This window comes from Eupeodes corollae, chromosome 2 (assembly GCF_945859685.1).
Source record: "Eupeodes corollae chromosome 2, idEupCoro1.1, whole genome shotgun sequence".
NCBI lineage: Eukaryota > Metazoa > Arthropoda > Insecta > Diptera > Syrphidae > Eupeodes > Eupeodes corollae.
In genome coordinates this window covers 106,488,834-106,512,372 of record NC_079148.1, presented here as the reverse complement: position 1 = coordinate 106,512,372, position 23,539 = coordinate 106,488,834, and the positions used below count along the sequence as shown (strand labels likewise).

The 23,539-nt window shown below is 30.6% G+C and overlaps 1 protein-coding gene across 1 annotated transcript in view; it reads right to left on the bottom strand.

The window, feature by feature from the left end:
• Positions 1-23,539, bottom strand: part of LOC129945163 (NGFI-A-binding protein homolog) — a 32,644-nt gene that overhangs the window by 2,610 nt on the left and 6,495 nt on the right. Inside the window, exons 2-3 of the mRNA XM_056054822.1 lie at positions 3,103-3,372; positions 2,238-2,971 (exon numbers count right to left, since the gene is read on the bottom strand). Coding sequence (XP_055910797.1) covers positions 2,238-2,971; positions 3,103-3,372 — 1,004 coding nt within the window. The remainder of the gene's footprint in view (positions 1-2,237; positions 2,972-3,102; positions 3,373-23,539) is intronic.

Sequence of the window (23,539 nt, the reverse complement as noted above, 5' to 3'; positions counted from 1 at the left end):
TAGATGCAAAGAATATGAACATTTTTAATAGGAGTGAAAACAATAGGTCATGTTAAAATATTCAAAAATAAAAAAAAATAAAATATAAAAACGTGAAAAATAATGAAACAGGCTTTAACGACTATTTTGTAAAATTTGGTCATGAGTCCCATCTTTTTTAAACTTTTTTTTAGTATATCTTATTTTTCGTTATATTTCCAAACGCTGGCTTTCTTATTTCTTTTGAAAATTCTTTTAAAATCCTGAAAACTTTTGTTGCCTTTTCCTGCTCAAAAACCATTTGATGATGTTGTTTTTAAAGAATATCATCCAATATCCAAATAGAGGAGAATCGTCTAAATATTTGAAAATACAAAAAATTGGGTGTTTAGACGAGTACAAAAAATTGCAAGAAGTCGGACCATTTTTTAGATAGAAAATTGGACAACGATTGACTAACATTTTTTTGTCACTTTTGAAAGATAAAATTGGGTATTTAAGTTGTTGGTAGAAAATTGGTCAAAATATTTTGCCAAACATTTGCCAATATTAGAAGATCTTCCAACTGTGTATACTTACTTAAGAAAACTTATTTCTCAATTATTTTCAAAGTGATTTTTTGTATAGTCTTTAAAATGTTTGTGTTTTCTTATTTTCTTTTGACGCTAGATTATTTTTAAATGCCTTATAACTGAACAACATTGATTTATTTCTAATTTGAACTTTCCCTTTAGAAGTAGCGATTTACGTAAAGTATTGCTTTTATATTAGTTAACTACTAGACTATTTTTAAATAAAGCAATTAAATTCAGACTTCGTGAGTGCTCATTATTAAAGATTTTTCAAATAAGAATTTTTAAAATTTAGATTTATATGAAAATATTTAATTTTTTTGAATCTACAAAATTTTGTGTATAATAAATAATTTTGTGAATTTTATGTAAGGAAATTTTGAAATCTTGTCTCCGAAAAAAAAAATTAAATGCAATTTTCATTTTCAGATACCCTTACTTCCCAATTATTTGGGAGATACCTTGGATTTTAAATTATAATATTTTTTATAAGTAAACGTCTTCCCTGAGTTAAAAATTCAATAACTTTTAGAATTGCCTCTATACAAAATATTAAATCGATGTTTGATTGTAAATATATGAAATCAAAATAAAAGGTTTTAAAAGCAGTTATAACCAATCAGTGAACAGCATCACAAGAAAATCAATTAAAAACACCATATTTTTAAGTTTTAAAATTCAAATTTATATATATTTTTTGTTTAATCAGTCTACTAATAAATAATTGTATTAATTTCTATTTCAACTGTTTAAAATAATTCTATTTAACACTAAAGTATGATTTGAAGCAAACATTTACAAAGCTTGCACCATTTTTTTTTGTTTTTAATTTTAACTAAATATTAGCTTACAAATATATTGACCTTGAATGAATTTACTGAAGCAGATTACTTTTGTTTATTTTAATTTTATAAATAAATAACTAAATAGAAGTATTTTTGATTATAAATTTAACGTTGCATATAATAATATTAAATAAAAAAATAAACAACACAAAAATTGCAAGCAAAATAAATAGTGCTACAAATATTTATTTAATCACAGAAAAATGCATTTTTAAGCCAAAAATTCTACTCAAGCCAATAACCTAAAATATAAAATAAAATAAAAAACTAATTAAATAAAAAGCAACTAAAAGCAAGCATTTAATTCATCTTAAAAATATAATTATTTGAATTCAATAGAGAGTTGTTATTGCTGTATCACCAATCGTGAAACCAATTATACCTCATAAGGTTAGCCATTTTTAGGTCACTCAATCGATAGTTCATTTATTGAAGTTATGGTGGGAAACCACTTGTTTTATTTCTGATCGCACATGCGATCAACTAAAAGACCTTTGCAAAATAAATGATAAAAGCAGCCCATGCTAGTTCACTTCATCTCTTCGATAGATCTTTCGATTGAGTGACTCTTATTTTTCGGACCAACTAGCTTTTTAGTTGAACTCAAATAATTATAGATTAAAGAAATTTCCAGTTCCTAAGAACGCACCAACATTACTGAATAAAGCGAATCAAAACCCAAGCATTAACTACATTATCTTTCGAGTATTCAAACCATTAAAAAAGCTGTTGGAATAAAGTTTAAAAATCATGAAGCATGTGTTAATTAATTTTCAGGGTTATTTCGAAGCGTTATTTTCAAAGCGAATTCAATTTGCACTTAAAAGTGTAACATTCTCACCTTGAATTCAGGATTCGTAATGTTGTCTGTCGACGACAGTCTCATTCTTTTAACACTAGATTCTGACTGACTGCTTTCGTCTGTCCTCTGAACTGGCTGACCCAAAGCACACCTAGCAATATTGGCCGAATGACCAAAGCCAGCCTCTTTGACTACCGATCTTGCCAGAGGAAATAGTTGATCGCGACGAGTTAGTAGGACAGGAATAAGTTTACACAACTGAGCTGCCGCCTCATTGACACAGACTTCATGCAATGTCAAAGGCTTCTCAGGACGACGTTTACAATCAAAACGCCCATATATCGCCGAATACTTACGAATCTCTTCCATTCGACGAGGATCATTCTCACTCATTGCGATCACTTGTTCTAACTCTCGAGAGGTACGTTTCTTTGAGGTTTGCGCTCTGGGTTCACCTCGGGGTTCACCCCGGGGTAATTCTCTAGTGATTATCTCAGCGGCTACCAAGGCAATTCGTTCAACTTGTGAACTTGTCAGAATTGGCGTTAGCTGAGGCGAACTAGATGTAACTTGTGACGAAAGGCCTGTGTGGGTTGGTGTGATATTACCTACTAGGGATACTACAGGAGTGGGTGTGATATTGGGGACGATTTGTGACGACGTTGGTACTGTGCTCATAAGTGGTGTGGGATTAAATCCGGGAGATATTGTGAATTTAGGACGAGATGTGGATGGCTCTGGAATGTAGGTAGGAAGTGGGGCTTCGGCAAATCCTGAAACGAATAGAAAAAAGAGAAAAACAAATTTTAAAATTGTTGTTTTTAGTAAGTTTTAAAAGAGCTGAGTGATGTCAAGCCCTGTAAATATTGTTAAACTGTAAATATGGGCAACAAAAAAAACTTACCAACAGAAGGCAGTGTCGATTGAAACAAGGCTTGATTATTGGCCCATTCATGTAGAACCTTCTGCAACCTCCTTACATGCAGTGGTTTCGAGGCCATTCCAACCAAAGCCATAATTTCTAAAAATTCTTCTTCACCAGCCTCGTACAATTGTTGAACATCATCACCACCCATTTCGAGTAGAGTGTCATAGTATGCCAATAAGCTTGCCCTTTGCAATACCCTATATAATTGCACTTCGGCTTCATTGCTAGGTCGGGATGTTGCAACCACTAAAATGAAAAAAAAGAATAAAAAAGAGAACAATGAAATATTATTTTTTTTAATGGATATACGAGAAGAACATCAATTAACATGTTAACCAAAATATTGATAAATAATGATGCAAAATATTTTAATTTGCATAAAAAGCCCCCTCTATGCAGTTACGAGTTAAAATTGTTCTCACACTTTCAATTCGATTGCTTGTTAATTAGTTGTTAAGAGATTATGCAAAATTTTTGTTGTGTCAAGAGAGTCTTAAATAACCTCTATTCTATATCACAAGATGTCTTTTCTTATTTAATACCTTAAGACCTACCACATTATATTTTACCAAAAGACTATTAGCACACCCAAGATGATGCAAATATGCAAATTTAAAAATAAATAATATGCAAAAATATAGATGCACATTTCCGAACACTTAATAAAGATCCCAGTCTTTCTTAGTTCTCAAAACTCATAAGTATTTGCATAATCGAATGATCTTCGCACATAATACATAACAAAAGACAAGATTAACCCTTATTTCAATCGAATGATGATGTCTTCGTTAACATAGAAGAGGGTTTGATTATTGATTTACGAAACTAATGCAAAAGATCACAATTCGCACACAATGCGATTTGTAGGATTTGTTTTCACAATATCATAAAAAAATAAGAAAGAGGCCTGCAAATTTTATTCTTTTCGATAACAATAGACGTGATGCCATCACAACACATCATCACTCGATAATGATTATTATATAGGTCCTATTCAATATCTACAGGTAAGGGGTTGATTTTTGGCAATAATACCATTGTTATACTATTGTAATGTGCAAAGTATTAAAATTTATCATCATTCTTTGTGGTATTGAAGTGTTTCGATCGGTTTTCGATTGTTGTCATACACGATAATTAAGAAAAATAGGGATATCAGATCAGATGAGGAAAGCATCGATAAGATTCATCAATTGGTACAATGAATGGGATGAAACTTGAGACGAAGAGATATAATATGTGTTGCACTTTTCTATGTTTACAGACAAATTTAAGGAACAAAGAGGGAGTCAAATGTTGGAAATTACTTGTAAATATGTCAATAAGTTGCTGAATTAACTTGTTCAATTTGAACTACCCCGACAAAATTGATGATCAACTGTTAAATTGGTTTACTTAATCAATGAATTATTTAATAGCATTTCGGTATTTTGTTTAATACATTCGATTTCATTTGAACTATAATTGGTACAAAACTTGAATTGTTGAATTTTTCATACAGAGAGTCAAAAAGCGATTAAATCAACCTTTTTAACTTTGGGAACTTTACTACCTACACTCACTTTGTTAAAACGTACTAAACTTGACATATTTAATTAAATATTGAAAACGTAAGAGCAGATCAGCTCGCTCATAAAATTGATATAGAAATTTGGTGAAGGAGGCCAGCACCGTAATACAGTAGTTTGAGATACAGTATTTTAAATACAATATTATGATCCATACATTCATTTTGACCCCAACTTGTTTAAAATATCACTAGGTAAAAATTTCTTTAGCATTTAGTTATAGTTTCAAAAATATTTCTTGTTTCTTTTTGCACTTGTCCCTAAAATTGATTAAAAATACATATTTCAAATTTGTAAGGTTTTATCTCAGCTCTTTTGTTTATTTTTTTAGAGCCTTTACTACTTTCTGTTAGATCTCCTATTGTTTGCAAGAAAAAAATCGAATATTCATTGATGTTCTTTCAAGTATAATGTCGTATTTCAAAATTTTAATCTCCTAAAACTTTCACTGTTGAGAGCAAATTGACTTAGGCAAAACAATTTTTAAAACTAAACCCTTTTCATTATTTGCATTTCTCACTCTTACTTTTTCTTTCGTTATTTTCAAATATTTGAACAAATTGTTCGCTTTTTAAACATTATTAAACCTATTAGACAGCCAATCCGAAATCCTTACGAACAAACAAAAATATTTAAAATTCAAAAAAACTAATTACCATCAATATCATAAAACCAGAAATATATTATTTTCGGGATTTTTCCCAGGATTGTTTTTTTTCTCTTAATCATCCTTAACTAACATCACAAACAAGAACAAAAAATTCATAAAAAAATGTATTTCATAGTCAAACACTGAGGAAAAAAAATCAAAATTCCCAGAGTCCAGGTTCTAAGGAGTAGGCAAAACCATTGCATTGAAATTAATAAAAAATCAACAAAAAAGAAAGAAACCAACGAGTGGCTGGATCATCATCATCATCATCCTTTCGTTGCACGCACGCACATAATTTAGGTGCACACACCGCGATTCAAAGAAGATCCTTATTCTTCCTCCTAAGATTTACAAAACACCAACCCAAGACGACAAGACATAAGACACAACAAAAAAAAACACCTCACGTAGTCATTGTCATCGTCATCTTCTTCGCGATTTAATATGTAGATCCATCTCATATGCATATGAGCAGGGACCTAAGGATTCATCATCAGTTCTTATAACCAAACCATAGCGCACCTATTCTTATTCCCTTATAAAATGATACGCGTAGACCATCTATTATGAGATCATAAAACAACGACAACACACAGGCACAGCAATAAGCGAGAGAGAGCGATCAGTCACAGCAAAGATAATACGGATGAGGTTATTTTGGTTCACCCCATTGTCGTAGCGTTCTTATAGGCGACGTCTTCGTCGTCATCGTCGTCTTCGTAGTCTACGAAGAAAAGGGTCAATTTCTCTATCATTCTTAGATGTTCATGCTTTCCTACCTCTGCCTGTAATGAGGATATAAAAACCAGCCAGCGTCAGAGCTCGAACTACGAGAGTACAATCCTAACCCTTTTGTGTGTGATCGAGTCCTTTTTTTTCTTCTTCGTCGTCGTCCTTTTATTTTCGTTTCCATCTATTACTGGATTTGTCTTTAGGTGTAGAGATACCGTGTACCCTTTGTCGTTGTTTTTGTTGCTTGCCTGGTATTTAACTGCTTAAGGTCATTTCCTAAGCACTTAATTTGCATATACTGCGAGTGGAAGAAAACGGCATTTTTCTCGATCGGTATGTAAGGATATGTATTATGGGTGCGACCAAGGATACTACACTTTCCTAACGGGGATCCTTTTGTTTGCATAAGATCATTTTTTATGACCATAAGTGATTTTCGATTTTTTTAGATGATTTTTTTTACTCTGTCAGAGTTGCAGCGTGGAATAAATTTAAAGGATTATATTGTCTCAGTCATGGGAAACAATGAACCTTTGGTCGCTGAGTTTTGAGTTAAGGTAGAATTTTATAAGGAAAATTAGAGAAAAAAAATAGTTTAGTATGCAGAAGAGAAGAGAGTAATGATCCTTGTGAAGAAATGTCAGAATACTAACGAATTTTTTTCTTTCGCTGGATAAACTAAATAATTAATATTGATAGTGAGTACTCAAGAAAGGAAAGAAATGTATGTAGGTACCTCTATCAAGTCGTTTGCATAGAAAGATAATTTAAGACAGATGGGTTTGATTTTTGTTTAATATAAATGGAATAAGGATTTTTAAGCTGTGTGAAAGAATTAATTCTTCAAGAATGTCATGAAGTTTTTTTTATATAAAAAATGGATTTGGGAAAGAGAGGCTTTTTAAAATAAAATAAAAACTGAGATCAGTTTAAAATACTTTATAGCTATTGTTTCAAAATTGCTTGATATAGTTTGATCAAAAATAAATACTTTAAATTCTGAAACACACAATGAACTTAACATCAACTATAAGATGTTCGCGGTGAACTAAATCCTTACTTTAAGTTTAATGTACAATGTTGGCCAAAACATTAGCAACTAAATCAACCTGCATATTTATGTCATTCAAAAATTAATAACTTAAATAAATCATGTTAATTTTGTTCCAAAATTGAACGCATTATTCATGTCCTTCTTAATAAACCACAGGGGAAAATAGTTATTGCAAAGGTTGATTAAATAATATATAAGTAGGACAGTTTACCCAATTTGTTGGTGGTCTAAACAAAAGCAACTTTTTATTGCCAATATCTTTTTATTATTAATAGAGAAAAGTTAGTCTTTTAACTTCAAAATTCATTGCTCATATTGAAGGTGTTGGCAAAGAAGTATAGTTGAATCTATTTAATAGGTGTTATTTGGTACACGGTCAAGCTAATCAGTGTTCTTAGCTTACTTCTGTAAAATGCCCTGACACAATAACTCTAACAAAATAAAAAAAATAATTATAAAAGAATATAAAAGTGGAATGAATCAAATAAAAATATATGAAAAATATTCCATTTCAAGGTCAGTGATTTGCCGATTCATAAAATTTTAACAATCCAAAAAGTAAATTCAAACTGTTCATCGAGATGGCAGACCAAGAAAAACAAGAAAGGATTCTGCAATAATAAAATCAATTAAGAAAGAACCTTTTATATCATCCAAGGAAATACGAATCCAACTCGAACTGAACGTAAGCGCGAGAACAATTCGGAGACTAGTTGTTGATGGTGGACTAAAATATTTCAAAGCTGTTTAAAATCTTTTATCTCCACCAAAAACAAGCTGGCGAGATTAAAATTTGCTCATGACCACGTCAACTGGACCTTTAGAAAATGGAGGAACGTGCTCTTTTCGGACGAGTCCAAGTTCAATTTTGAGGGTTTTGATGGTTTTGATGGTTTCGGTCGTGTTTGCAGACCAGTCAAGGATACACTAAATCCACGTTACATCAAAGCTATTGTTTGGTGTGGGAATGTTTTTCAACGCATAGATGGTACAATGGATCGTTATACGTACGTACGCTGAGGATCCGTTGAAATGGATATTTCAGCAGGACAACGACCCAAAGCACACGTCTAAGACGTTTTAAGACGTGGTTTCAAGAAAACCGGATTGACTTGTTACAATGGTCATCCCATTCCCCAGATTTCAACCCTATAGAAAATCTATGGAAAATTGTAGGAAGACGAACTGTGAGGACTAATTGCAAAAATACAAACAATTATATATAATAAGCAACTTAATTGACTCCATGCCTCGAAGATGTACTGAAGTTGTTAAAAACATACTACCAACTATAAGCAATATTTTTAGTAAGACTAAAAGAAATATATCTATTTTTTAAAGGTTTCTTTTGTTTTGACCAGTTTAGTATTGAACTAATTGTACTAATTATGCTATATTTATTGAATTAATTCAAAAACAATTTCATTTTATTAAATTCTTATTTAAATATACAATAATTAAATCTTAAATTTGTTTTTAAATTATTTAATAATCGAGGCAATTAAAGTTGCTCTTGCTTTGGCCAACACTGTATACTATTTAAAGGTTCAATGGAAGAAAAAGCTTAAAAACGGATGAACTTGTTGAACTTACTATGTTATACGAAAGAGCTGAGGCCTAAACTTGTTTTTGTTTAAGAAATTATTTAATTAATATTAAAATATTTTTGTGCAGCTTTTTCATCTAAAAAGATATGAGAGAAATACATACATCAAATTGCAATATTTTATGGAGACAGAATAATAACGAAAAAGAGATTGCTTATGGAATAATTACATGGAGTATGTAATAAATCGTCTTTAAAAAATCTTCACACGCATCTCGTATCAAATATTCTTTTTTTTATTTCAATTTTTTTTTATAATTTTAAAAAACAACTTTTTAAAACTGAAAACATATAGAAAAAAAACCTTAAGGTATGCAAATCACTTTCAGTCTTAACATTTTTCAAAGATAGCTAAAAAAACTTCAGTTCCCATACCCAAGAAATAATAAGCAAAACAAAAAAAAACATCTTCCTCAGTGTCTACCTGAAACAAAAAGTTGTATTTATACGTAACATGGACCACGGTCAAAATCGTTATCCCTTTTCTCGCGACGACGCGACGGCGACGATACGATGACTACGATGAATATGACGGCGGCAACTATGCCTCTCACGGAAGGCAAAACAGCAAAATTATAAAAAAAAGTTGAATTGAAAAATCCCTGTGTGAGTAAAAACTAAATCCTTAAAAATCGAAAGGGTTAACCAAATTTTTTTGTCTGTCATAAACTTTTTTTTTTGGGTAAAAAAACTAAGAAAAAAAACTCCCGAAGCCGACCCGGAGGACAGACCCCTTTTGTTTAAATTTGTTGGTGCTGTTGCTGTTGCTCGCCGCCAAGCTGTAGCATACCTACCTACATATGTGTATGTACATACATCGCACAGCTCATCTGCATACAAATTTGAATGGGTCGAACAAAAACGCAACCAATTTCGCCTGGAGTCGCTAATACTCGTTTTGACGAAACGTGAGATGTACTCATCACTATTGTCAGGATCAGGATTTTGAGTTTTTTAAGGAAATACACACAGACGTACAGATTTTTGTTTACGAGAATGAGACTGACTACCTAACAAGAAAAGACTTTTTCCTAAGTTGCGCATCGTATTTTTTTTTAGTTTTGGTTGAAAAACCTTTTTTTTATCACTTTCGATTTTTTTTTATCTGATGATGCGTCTTTCTGTGTTTTGTTTGTTAGATATTTAAATCATTTTTAGCGTGTGAATTTGGTATGATCATTTTTGAATGATTTGATTTTTTTTAATTTGAAATCTTAGTTTTAGGAGATATTTATTTTTCTAACTTAATTTGGGTGTTTGTGTGATTTTAAAAGGGTTCAGTTTTTTTTGTTTTATATGAAGTTCTGGAAAAGAGTATTATTATAAGAAACATAAATTTGTTAAGAATGAGATGAGTATGTGGCAATCTTCATAATTTAAAAGACAGTTATTCCGTTTGAAAATATATATTAATATTTATTTTTTGAAATTTGTATGTTTCTTACATTATATTATTGACTTTAGACTAGTTTTGAGGGATTTCAAACTTTAAGTTTATAATTTAAGTATATAATTTAATTATAAATGGTTCAAAATTTTTCTCAAAACACATACAAATTGTGATATCAATAGTTTCTCTATTGTCATTATAGAAAATCTTCGAACAAAACATTTCCTACTTCTATCGAAATAAAGTTCTTCTTATTTTCCGGAATTATTTTACGTGCTTTCGAAATTTTGGCAGTCCCTTTTTGGCCTACAAGCTGGATTTTCTACACTGTATACAACTATGCATACCTTTTTAAAAAGTAAACAAAATAGAGGCTGTCATGTGACTCACACTAGTAATGTCCCATTTGTACCCATATCTGTCTTTAAGTTTCCCAACAAATTTACAAAAATATTTTAAGTAAGTTTAACAAGTTTAAAGTCAATATCTTACATTGCTCACAAAACATTTTAGACGAAAACAATTTTTTATCAGTTTTTTTAGTTGTTTTTGTAAGTTTTCGTTTCTTGTAAGAAAATTTGTAAATAGGATTTTTCAAAAAAATTACTTAAAAGGTAACATAACCAAATGATAAAATAATTTGAAAATCAATATGTTCTCCAGACTCTCGAGTTAAAAATCAGTTGTTTACCAATTTTATGTTAAAATTGCTTAAATTTTTATTTTTATGATAAAATTGTCCAGTGGATTTTTTAACTTCCCATGAGAAATTATTGAAATCGGTCCCTAGAGTCGAAATAAAAGATTTTTTAGAGAAATGTATTTGCGTGTGTACGTACGTTCGTACATCCGTAAATTCGCAACGCTTTTTTCGTCGTCCATTGCTCAGGAACCAGAAGAGATATCGACTTCAAATAAGTCTTTTTATACAGATAATAATGCAAGAAGATGCAGAAATGGGTCTCAAAAAAATGAGAGGGTGGCTTTTTTTTACTATATAGCAAATCTCACGAGCCAATAACGCTACAGACCAATAACTTTTTTATAAATCAAAAAACTGAAACAAATATTTGTCACCTTGAAAATGTTACGAACAAAAAACGATTTTAACTCTAGAACAATTTTGTGCAACGAAGAATAACGTTTTCAATTGACAGATTTATTACGAAAAATTAAAAACCTAAACAAAATTTAACATAAGTTTGTAAAAAATGATTTTCGACACAATTATCTTTCTAAATATTTGAAATTATGCCTTCCAACTAATTTAAGCTTTTAAGAAATGTTTACTTTCGACTCAAATAGCTTTTCAAAAATAAAATAATATTGGTTTCAAACTTATTTTTCTCACACAAGATATTATTTTCGATATTAAATAATTTTATATAAGGATTCAACAGTGCGATTTTTCATAAAATTAAAATTAAAAAATAGTACGCAAATTTGGTAAAAATTGATGGTCGGTTCTTGATAGCTCTCAAATACATTTCATTCATACAATTTGTATTTGTTTGTATAAGAAATTAAAACCTTTAAAAAATTCTAATAAAATTGGTAAAAATTGCTTTTTGACTGAAATATCATATCATATCAGTGTGGGCCGCATCCCAGCCTCTTTTTTTTTATAAATTTTACCGAATGTTAGAAATATTTTTTTTTTTAGATGAAACTAGTTTGAAGCCAATATCTTCAACTTATGTGAAGATATGCGAATCGAAAATCAATGTTTACCAATTTTTAGTGGTATTTCATTAATTTATTTATTAATCAAAAATGAAGGGAACAGACAGCCTTTAATTAAAATTAAAGGGACCTTGAAACGTCGAGAAATGTCAACATTTTTAATTAGACAAGTCGAAGAGATTACAATAACTTTATATGGGAAAATAATAAAAAAAAATTGAAGCATTTATTTCTTTCAGGATTAACTAAAGTTTGTTAAGCTTTAAAGTAAGTAGTTTTATTTGCATAGTAACACAAAATTAAGGTAATTTGAATAACAAACTCTTCTGTTTTAAAGGGTCAAAGGGGGCGAATTAAAAATGGTAAAAATTCTCGACACTGGATTCAATAATTTTTTAAACACCATTATTTTATAAAGTATATGGCTTATGGATACTAATTTTAAAACAAACAAATTATTATCTGGATGTTTTTGGAAGATAGAAAACAACTTGGTCATAACTTCATATATCAATAATCTAATAAATATTAATAAATGTTGGCCTTATAAAGTTTTAAGCATACTTTTTAATTAAATTTTAATTTTTCATATGTGATTGTGTTACACATATTTGAATCCATTCGTTTATGGTTTTATTAGTTTTAATCAAAGTTATCTGATACAACCACACTCTTACAATGTCATCAAAATATCTAATGTAAAAATTCGTTTTTTTTCTGAAAATGATTCTACTAATAAAAATGTATGAATATGTATCTTAGAAGTTTTATAAACTTCTTTTTGATTGTCAAAAAAAACTTCGTCATATCAGAACTTAATGAACATTTTTTAAGTCTCTTAACAATTTATGATTATAATATTATGAAGGCGAAATGTATGCCTATATGTATGATGTGTTTTATTTATTAGCAACATTTTAAACAAACTATTAAAAGCACGTTATCAGGAATCCGAATTTTCGAATGCAAAGCAAATTAATTTTCGTTCTTCAATCTTTATCGGACAAACGTAAGATTCAATTCAAAAATACAAGGTTCGTCTTGTGTATTTTTTTCTAAAGCTATGTTAATATTATGAAGATTTTTTTTACTTCATTTGAATGCATTTTAAGCAAAGATACTTGGTGGTGAAAAAAGAACAACCTATTTGCATTGAATTACATATTTAGAAATTTTAACTTCCTACTAAAAAATACAATTTGAAAAAGTATTTAAGTAATGAAAAAAAACAAGTGGATCCATACAAATATACTAAGGTGAATACTCCTCAATTATAGCTTTTCTCTTGGACTTATTAAATTATATTGCTACAATTAAAATACATTGCTTGATATTATAAAATCATTTTCCTCATATCAACTTCTGTATTTGAGAGAATATCTAAAAATATGATGAACATTTTTCCCAATGCCCAACGAATCTCTACATTAAATTAAACGTTGATTTAATTTAATTTTTATTTTTATGAATATTACTTCTTTGACCACATTAAATACAAAAAAAAAATAAAAGATACAGAAAAAAAAACATTTTTACCATAAACGGTTTGCTTTACCATCAGCAATGTTCTTCAAGTCCATAAAGACCCAATCAAAGGTTCTTCTTCTATACGAAATAAAACCAACACCGCACAGTTTAAGTTCAGATAACAACAACAAAAAATGGATATTCATCATCATGTTCTGGTATTGTACAATGTACAACACGGTAGCTCACCATCAAAACACAGCCCTACTCCGCGAGCCCCTCTCTTTCACCGACTTTTAAACCATAAACATATTACGTATAATGGCCATAAGGATTGTAAAGGTTTTTATATTTTTTTGTGTGAAATTATTTTACTCTGGAAGAACTGTTGGATAGACTGGACATAAACACTCTCTGTGTTCAATCGATCGATGGGACACACTACAGAAGCAGACTACACACCAGAAACTATATTATGTGAATGCCCAACTAAACAAACAGATTCAAAGAAAAGATAGATGGACAAAAAAATTTATAATTAGTAAAGGAACTTGCAGAAAGGGGGAAGCCTTTGACCATATTGACTACAGTGCGTTGCAAGTGGTTAGGTGCAGTCCATACATAAGGACACTCTATAAATAAGTAGGACAAAATTAAACAAATCAGTAATTAATACGAAAAACAATTAAGGTCCAAAGTGGGCTTGAGGTACCCTTGAGCGATATCGATCTAGAATAAATTTTATCAATGAAGTAATAACATAGAAATATTTTTAAAGGACCCTAACAAAAATTCAGTTAGTAGTACTTTGTTTTAATATAGCAATAAAAAAGAAAGTGACAATTTTGGTTGACCCAAAAGTTGAACAAAGCGACTTCAGTTAAATTTTGTATCATATAATGTCACGTGATACCAAACTAATACAATTTTTTTTATTTTATAAATCAAAAAACTAAAAAAGCAACGTTTGTCACCTCGAATATTTTAAGTGAACAAATATTGATTTTACGTTAAAAATAAATGTATGCAAAAAACGAATTACGTTTTATGATAAAATTTTTAGAAAAATCGAAGTGACATCATGAAAAATCGAGATATTGGCTTCAAACTATTTAAAATAAATTATAAAAAATATTGTTTTCAACATTCAGAAATTATGTTAAGTTATTTAAAAAAAAAATTCAATTTAAACCTTTTTTTACAAAACAAGGAAACATGCAAAAGCAAGAAAAATTGGTTTTCGACTCACAACAAAGAAAGATATTGACTTTAAGCTTTGTAACTTACTTAAAATGTAGTTATTTATATTTTGGTAAGGTTTTAGTATAATTGACAGACCGGTGCAGATGGGAAGTTATCAGTGTTGGCCGCATCCCAGCACCATTTTTGTAATCGGTCAGATTTGTTCAATTGAATTGAATAAACGTTCCTACGTCAGTACGTTCAGGAAGCTTTCTTCTCAAAAGCCAGTGGAGATATCGACTTCAAATAAATTTTGTTATGCAGATAATAGAACAGGAAGATGCAAAAAGGACTCTCATCAAAATTGAGAAGGTGTTTTTTATACCATAACAATTTTAAAAAAAATGAGAATTTTGATTGACTCAATCGAACGTTCTTACGAGGAATCCCAAAGGGTTGAGAAAATACTCCAGTTAAAAAAGGTTTATTAAGAAAAATGATGATTTAAGGAAATATTCATTTGTGTCAAATAAACAAAAAATAATAAAAAAGGGGCTGGGAAGCGACCCACACTGATAACTTCCCATCCCGTCTGTCGATTTGTTTTGCTTAAAAGCTTATCTATATGTACTCCTATCAATTTTTACCAAATTTGCGTACTATTTTTTGTAGATTTTATTTGTTATGAAAAAACGGGCTGTTGGAAATGCTACTAAAATTTCGACTAAAAATCTCTTTAACAAAAATTGATTTTGAAAACAAGCTGTTTCATAATATGCAAAATATTGTTGCTAATTTAATTTAGAAAGAATCAATTGACAATTTTTTTTTAACAAACTACAAAAACCTTAAGAAGAGAAAAACAAACAACTGATGAGAAATGGTTTTTGACTCAAGTATAAGGAGAACAAAGATATATATTGACTTCAATTTTCTTATCTCACTTAAATTATTGCTTTTTAATATTTAGTTAAAGGTTAAGACAAGTCGACAGATGGGCACGGAAGCTGAACCTATTACAATAATAATAATGGAAAGTTAATAAAATTTCTTAGGTTTTTGCCCTAATGGAAAATTCGTTTTTTTTTTATATTTAAAAGTAACGGTACTTTTTATAATACTAAAAAAACTCTTATTAGTTTTAGAACATGCTGATTTGTGATTTTATTAGCTTGAAAATACAAAGCTTTGAATTTAACTGAGAGTGCGCACCTTCTAGTGATTCGCACTGTTTAACTGTGATAGTTGAATCATGTGGATGCCCAGGAAACCAGTTGCCCCACGATCCATCACCAGCGCACACTGAGACTGGGAGAGTTTATACTGTGACTTGGTTGATGTGCACAGTAATGTGCGCTTTGGTGGGATAACATGGCAGCAGCATGCGCCGCCGCCAACCGGGCCGGGCCGCCTCGTCAGCATCGCATCGCTTAAAGACCCTCCATTTGCAATAAATAAATGATACGTGATTTTAATACACAAATAATGTTTGTAAGTAAGTTTTTGCTACCCTTTTTCGAAATCACTATACTCAATCCTGCCCATTCCCCTCTTCCCATACCACAATGTGAAGCAACAATATTGGATACCAATTCTTTTTCACTTAATTTTGTATCCGTTTGATGCTCACTATAAGGCAGGGGAGTGTATCCTGCACCTACATATGTTATATTGAACGGGAGAGATGATGATGATGGTGAAGGATTTTTTATGAGTTTAGCACTTTTAAGGTCCAATGCATCGATACCATACATAACACATTGAGATGCAGAGCAGTGAAGAATGGCCATCATCCAGTCGAGGCCTAACCAATTGCCTCGCCTAAACGATCACCACGACAACATATAGTCGCAGCATCGCTCGCATCGCATTGCGATGCGATAAAGAAGGAGGCTTCATTACAATTTTCTTTGTATTTTCATCGCTTCTTCTATACCAAACGCCCAGGATCACATCTTGTTTGATATCATGGGTCTACATAAAAATTAAGTCTTAAACAAAAAGTCCAGCTACATGATCGGGTGAAGATGAGACTCAAGAAATGAACAAGAACAAAACCTAAAAAAAAAAAACTGATAGGAACAAAACGACCTGCAACGCACCACCAGACTACATCATCCAGCCCAGGTCCAGCTCCACAGACTTGGTCTCTTTCTCTGCGTCTCCTCGACTTTGACTCTCAAGTTTATTCTGTGTGATATCGGAAAAGTCTGCACAAAAACTAAAACTATTTCTCAAATACTCTTATAAATTAAGGAGTTTTAAGACGAAATTCCTGTCGATCAAAATTCCATCTTCCCTTTGCAAAACCCTTCTCGTACCTACAATATACCTCCACCAATATATGGTGGGGTAGTTAGGGCAAAAAACTAAAACACCATCCTGCCGCGCGATGATGGTGGGTTGTTTTGCAGATGATGTTGATGACACGAACTTGTACCGCGCGCTAATGTCTTTTGGTCGTTTCTTGAAATGGGTTTTTTTTTGTTCTTCCTTAAGTCTTTAATGCCCGTCGTTGTCTTTTCAGCTGTTGTTGTTGTTTTTATATTTGGCCCTCTGATATGTGTGTGCTAAATGGTCAGTAAGGTATTTTTGGTGCACGCTGGGGGTAGAAAAACTGAAAAATTTCATAGCCAGTTTATCAAATAATCAAAACCAACAAAAACTAAAAAAAAACACGAAATGAAATGAAACTTTGTCTGAAGACATATTTTATGAGAGCAGAGGGGATCCTGTTGGCAAAAGGGAGCCTTAAATTTTTTGTTTAATTTAACTTTTTTTTTGTGTGTTGTGTTTTATTGAATTCGGTATTGTGGAATTCCTGTTTTCCTCTCTCTGGCATATTAAATTTGTAGCCTTCCCGTAACTGATTTTTTCACTCTTTCATTATATAAGACCTATACCTATCTAACTATACCTAACGTAATATGTGTAAAAACGTTTGTACAAAAGATCCCGCATGTATATTAATGATAATGGAATTTTTGGGTATAAATATTAATCCTTCAGCATAAAAAGAGTTCAACAATATTATGTATGTTCCTCAATAAGGTCCCCTAACTTGCTATAGCACTAAGGACCCAGGAACAAATGATCGAGTTTGCCAATAGCAAGAGGAAGCCAATTTTGTTGGGGGTTGGTTTGTGACATAGACATTTTTTTTTTCTTCTTATTCTGAGTCGCTATTGAGGTACATAGAGTCTTAAATTTACCTGGATCCAGGTATATAACAGTGCCTAGGTGAAGAAAAAAATCTGGGAGGGTAAGTTTACTGAGGGTGAGCAAAAAAAATTTGATTGGTGGAAGAAAAAAAATCAAGATCCTTCTTTTTCTTTTTCGTTATTTATTTCTTTTGGTGTTCTTGAAAGATTTTGAATGGTAAATAACAGAAAAATACCTGAATTTGAATATAATAAGAAAAGTAAAATGGAAAATGTTTTTTTGTGCCATTTAATTTTAACGAATTTTTACGTATAAAACCAGTTTTAAATTTTATGAAATGGCGGTTATTTTTTTGAATTTGATACATATGCAAATTATTTGACTTTAAACAGAAAACATGTGGAAATTACTTTTTATTTTAAAAAAAAGGGGTGAAAATTGTTTAGTTCAAAGAATTACTTGAGTAAACATGAAGCTGTAACTGATTTTTTGGAATTATTAAGGAGAATTTTTCGTTTTTATGATTGAATCAAAAACAGACAAAATTGTTTCAACAATTTGGATAAAAACTAAAACTCAGTTAACGACAAATTATAACTTGATTGAATTTTAATTATTTTTTTTATTGAGTTTTAAGGCATTAGAACTCTGAGTTATGCAACTCAGTATGTGATACATTTTTAGATTTCATGTTGAAATTTACTTTAGACCACAAGGACTAGAGAACGTGATAATTTCAAACATAGAAACAAAACTTATTTCGAAAAAATAGCAATAATTATGAAATTACATTCCAATTTGAGAGAGGCCCATAATGTACGCTATTTTAATGGGCTGTTTTGTCAAAAAATCAAAAATAAGAAATGTAAAATTAATAAAATAATAATAATATAAAACTTGAAACAGCCTTATAACAAATAAAATGGAGGTATTCACGTTAAGTTCTTGAGCCTTCAGCTGATTGTTGATGTTGAAATTAACAAAAATAAAAATGTTACTTAATTACATTTAAAATATAAAACTATGTTTTATTAATATCACAATAAGCTTGAGTCTTAAGTCTGCATAAACGGACAAAGGAAAAGTTAGAAAGTGCACCACTTATTTAAGAAAAACAGAAGTGGACATACATACATTCATTACTCGCACCATCTGATAACGAGATTCTAGGAAATTAGAATCTAGAGACATTTTGGTAATTTTCAGCTTTGAGTTTTCAAGAAAGTATGAAAAAACTTAAATTGAAACCAAATAGTTTACTTAAGGAAAGATGTACATAAATATGCACAAATCGACACTCAAACAAGAACTGGTAGATGCTTTTGATTTTGTTTGAAAAATTTCAGATCTGAAAGTCAGCATTGGCTATGAAAAAAAACAAGTTATTTTTCATTTCCTTTCAACTGAGATCTTAGGTTCCTAAAACTCAAAAATGATTTAAAGCCACGTTCAAAAGACGTAATTGGATGTGAAGAAATACTCGCTTTGAACCAAAATTAAGAAAAGAGGGTGGGTTGCGACCCACACTGATAACTTCATATCCCATCTATGGATTTGTATTGCTTAAAAGTTTGTAGGTTTTCGTGTATTGTAAAAAAAAGTTGTCAGTTGAATTATTCTTAAAAAAAATTAAATTTCCAAAATTATAATTACTGAATGTCGAAAAAATATTTTCTAAGAGGAACAATTAGGTTGAAGCCAATATTTTAAATTTTTACCAAGTTTTAGTACTGTTTTTTCTTAGATTTTAATTTTTTATAAAAGAACTCATTCTCAAAATTTTGCCGAATGTTGAAAACCATATTTCTCATGAGACAAAATTAGTTTGACATTAGAATTTTTAGGAAATATATTTGGGTTGAATCAATTTTTATCAACTTTTAGAATTGTTTTTTTTTTGTCGGTTTTTATTTTGTATAAAAAAAGCTGTCACTTCGATTCCAAAAATATACTTCGGTATCACTTTACAATACACTCAAACTTTCCTATAGTGAATTTGCACGAAACCAGAAAATTATTTCGTTATATAGAAAATTCGTTATACAGACATTTTTTTGCTTTTACTTGTATTTAAAAAAGTCAGTGAAGAGAATAACATTCTTCCATTTTTCTTTTTGAACAAAATCGTCTAATAAATTGAGACATTCAAATAAATTAGCCGGTACGTTGCTTTTCATCTCCACAAAGGTTCGAAACACGTCAATAGCAATATCTGTTTTTTTAGGCAATCGTTCTTCAACTTTATTTATTATCAACAACTTTTTCTCAAGAGAAATGCTACTTCGAGGCATTTTCAATTATATTCACTGAAGCCTGAACATGGAATGCTCGCATTTAAAATCTTGGGAAAATCCCCGTATAAGGATTTTTTCTCTGCATGCTGTTTTTTTTAACAGAAAATAATTTGCAAAAATTCGTTAAGTGGAAATATTACACTGTGTTACATAATACTCAGCACATAAATGCACAGAGTAGAGAACACAAGACCTTGAGCGAGTTGACTATGTAAGGTGATAACAACATATTTGGCTTTCCAGCAACAAAATTTGTTCGTTGTGGAGAAAAATTCGCTCTTTGGAAATTCGTTATAAGGAGTTCAAAACACACGAGAAAGTAACCAAAAAGATGTGTACTGAAAATCAATTCGTAATAGAGAGATCTTCGTTATGTAGAAGTTCGTTATAGTAAAGTTTGACTGTATACATATATTTTATAATTCAATTCAAGTCTTTAGCGTCATTAGTTCAAAACTGCTGGAAAAAAAACACCCACTTAATGTTTTTGAGAGTCCTTCCATGCATCTTTCTGCATTTTTATCTGTGTAACCAAATTTATTTGAAATCGATATCTCTACTGGTTCTTGAGCAATGAACGACGAAAAAACGACGTACACACGCACCCACAGACATCTTTCTAAAAATAATCTTTTATTTCGACTCTAGGTACCTTAAAACGTCGAGAAATGTCAACATTTTCAATTTGACAAATCGGACCGATTACAATTATTACTTCTTATGGGAAGTTTAAAATAATTCAAAAATTACTTTATTGAGTTTTAAATGTGTCTGAGAATTTAGTCAGCTATCAGGATTCATTCAATTTCATTCCTTAAAATAAGTTAGTTGTTAATAATGAATAATTTGATAAAAAATGAGCTACTTTTATCATCATTTTTAAATGAGACCAATTTTTTCCGTCGTTGTACATTATATGGCTTCTATTTTAAGATCGTGACCTAGCGCAGTATTTTAAAAGAGATATTGAATACTTTATACGGCATAAAAGTGACAGTTTATTGTGTTGTGATAAAAGTTGTAAGAAATTAAAAGGCAACAGTGTCAAAATACAGTTTTAGTAAAATTGTAATTCTTTATTGAAAATATTTAAACAATTTACTTTTTTGTGTGATAGTTAGAAATGTGAATGTTAAATATAAGAAAATCCGAACTTTTACCCCTTCGTGTCCAATTCAATCTAACATGTAGTAGTGTAGAAAATAAATCTGTTACACCAACAAGAGTGACTGGCAAAATTTTAAACAATTTACTGAAATTTTAAGACCATTTTTAACAATTTACTAAGCTTAAAAGATGATTTACCTATTTTTAAACGATTTTAACATCTTATTATGTCTTAACAATTTGCTAAAATTAAAGTCACTTTTAGAAATTACTAAATCCATATGACATCGGTACAATTATTCTTTTAAGAGCAGGGGATGAAATGGTTCAGCCCAATTAATAAGTCCGTTTAATTGTATTTGCTTTGTTTATATTCACGTCACTTTTTAGTGACAGTTTAGATGCTCGTTGACAATTAGTAATGTACTAGTTAGATAAATAAAAAGAAAGGTTTAAAATTGTGGAGCCCCCCTTAATAAATTGCTAACTAGTAAATTGTTAAACCGTTAAAAAGAGGCTGTTTAAAATCTTACTCCACTATCTTTGTCACCAAGTTCAATTGATTATTAGTTCATGCAGACGATATCATTGCTTTCTAACAAATAAACTATCTGCAAACTCTTAAGATTGTTGAAAGATAGACAAAGGGTGCATGAATTCGAAGAAGTCAATTCTATTTATATAACTCCACATGATACGGAAGTATTCCAAAAGTATTTGAACAGTTAGTTTGCAACAGGTTAACTGTGTTATTTCAGAACCATATTTCGGTTTCTCAACATGGGTTTATAGCAGGGAAATCAAACGCAACAAACTTAGCATTAATTAGCAATAACATTATTACAAATATGGAAAAAGGGTTGCAAACAGATGTCATTTTTACAGATTTTGCAAAGGCATTTGACAGAGTTAACCATCAGATCTTAATAAACAAACTAAATTCTCTAGATATTTACTCTTCCCTACTAAAGTAGTTTGAATCATATTTAGCTGGTAGAATTCAAATAGTAAAAGTTGATAGCTCGGTCACGAAATATATCTCATTCCCACAAGTGTTCCACAAGGAAGCCATTTGGGCCCGCTATTATTCTTGTTGTTTGTAAATGATATATCTGATATTTTTCATTATTCAAACTGCCTTCTTTTCGCGGATGATCTCAAACTTTACCGTTAGATTTCTTGTCGAGCCAACTGCGTTCTTCTTTTGGTAGATCTGTTAGGGCTCGATAGTTGGTACAAGTCAAATCACCTGATGTTTAATGCTTCTAAATGTCATGACTTGTCGTGTTTCCGAAATTCTAATTAAATAGTGTTTGAGTATACTATCAACCATGCAAATTAAGAGCGTTTAAAAAGAAAGATGGATCTAGGAGTAATCTTAGATACAAAACTTTCTTTCTTACCGCACTATGATTACCTATATAGCAAACAGAGCAAATCAAATGCTTGGTTTCTTAAAAAGAAACACCAAGGAATTCTCAGATTCTAATACCTTAAAATCTCTGTATAATTCACTGGTAAGGTCAGTTCTTGAACACTGTAGCATTATTTAAAACTCTTATTACGATAATTCAATAGACAGAATTGAAAAAGGTCAGAAACATTTTACAAGGTACTCAATTTATAAGCTAGACTGGAGGATTGTAAGGCCTTCTTATTATACTCGATGTTTATTATTTGGTATGCAATCTCTTTTTGATCGAAGGGCTTATTTTTCAGTAATGTTTATAAGAAACATCGTAACATTTCATATCAATTGTCCTCCTCTACGAAGACTAGTTAATTGTGTAAATGCACCCTTTAGAACTACACGCTACCGGTTTCATTTTTATGAGCAGTATCATCGTACAAATTATGGCAGGAATAAACCCAGTACGCGTTATGCACAAAAGAAGTGAATTTAATTTGCAATAGGAATGATTTTAATCTAAACTTAATGAAAATGCAAATAAATCAAATGTTACAAGTTGTTTAGACTATTGGTTCCCATCCAGCTTTATCACTGCTATGAGAGTAGTGAAATCGCATTTAATATTTTAAATGAAAAACCGAAAACCTCTTTTAAAAAAATAAAGAGATGTTTTAAATATATCTGCCTTCATAGAGATGAATGACTTTAAGTCAAATATTTTTAAATAAAAACAAGATAAGAACCTATTAAAATACACATCCTTCAATCATTCCATCAATCTCCACACAACCATAATGAAGTGTAACCCCAAAAAAAAACATATGTTCATCAAAAATAGAACCTCAAAGATGTCATAACATTCATGTCAGGATGCGATTAACCGATAAAGACACTATGGAAATTTCTCTTTCATAAGATTTCCCGCCACAAGATTAATATCAATTTAAATATGCGTAAATCAAGAAATACAAAATGTAAACACCCACCACATTGTAAAGGTATAAAATTGAAAGTACGATTACGTTTTCCTTCCGCGTCAAGACATGTGCTTGTGCATGGTTTTGGGCAAACATACTACAAACATATGCCTCGAATTTGAACCCTT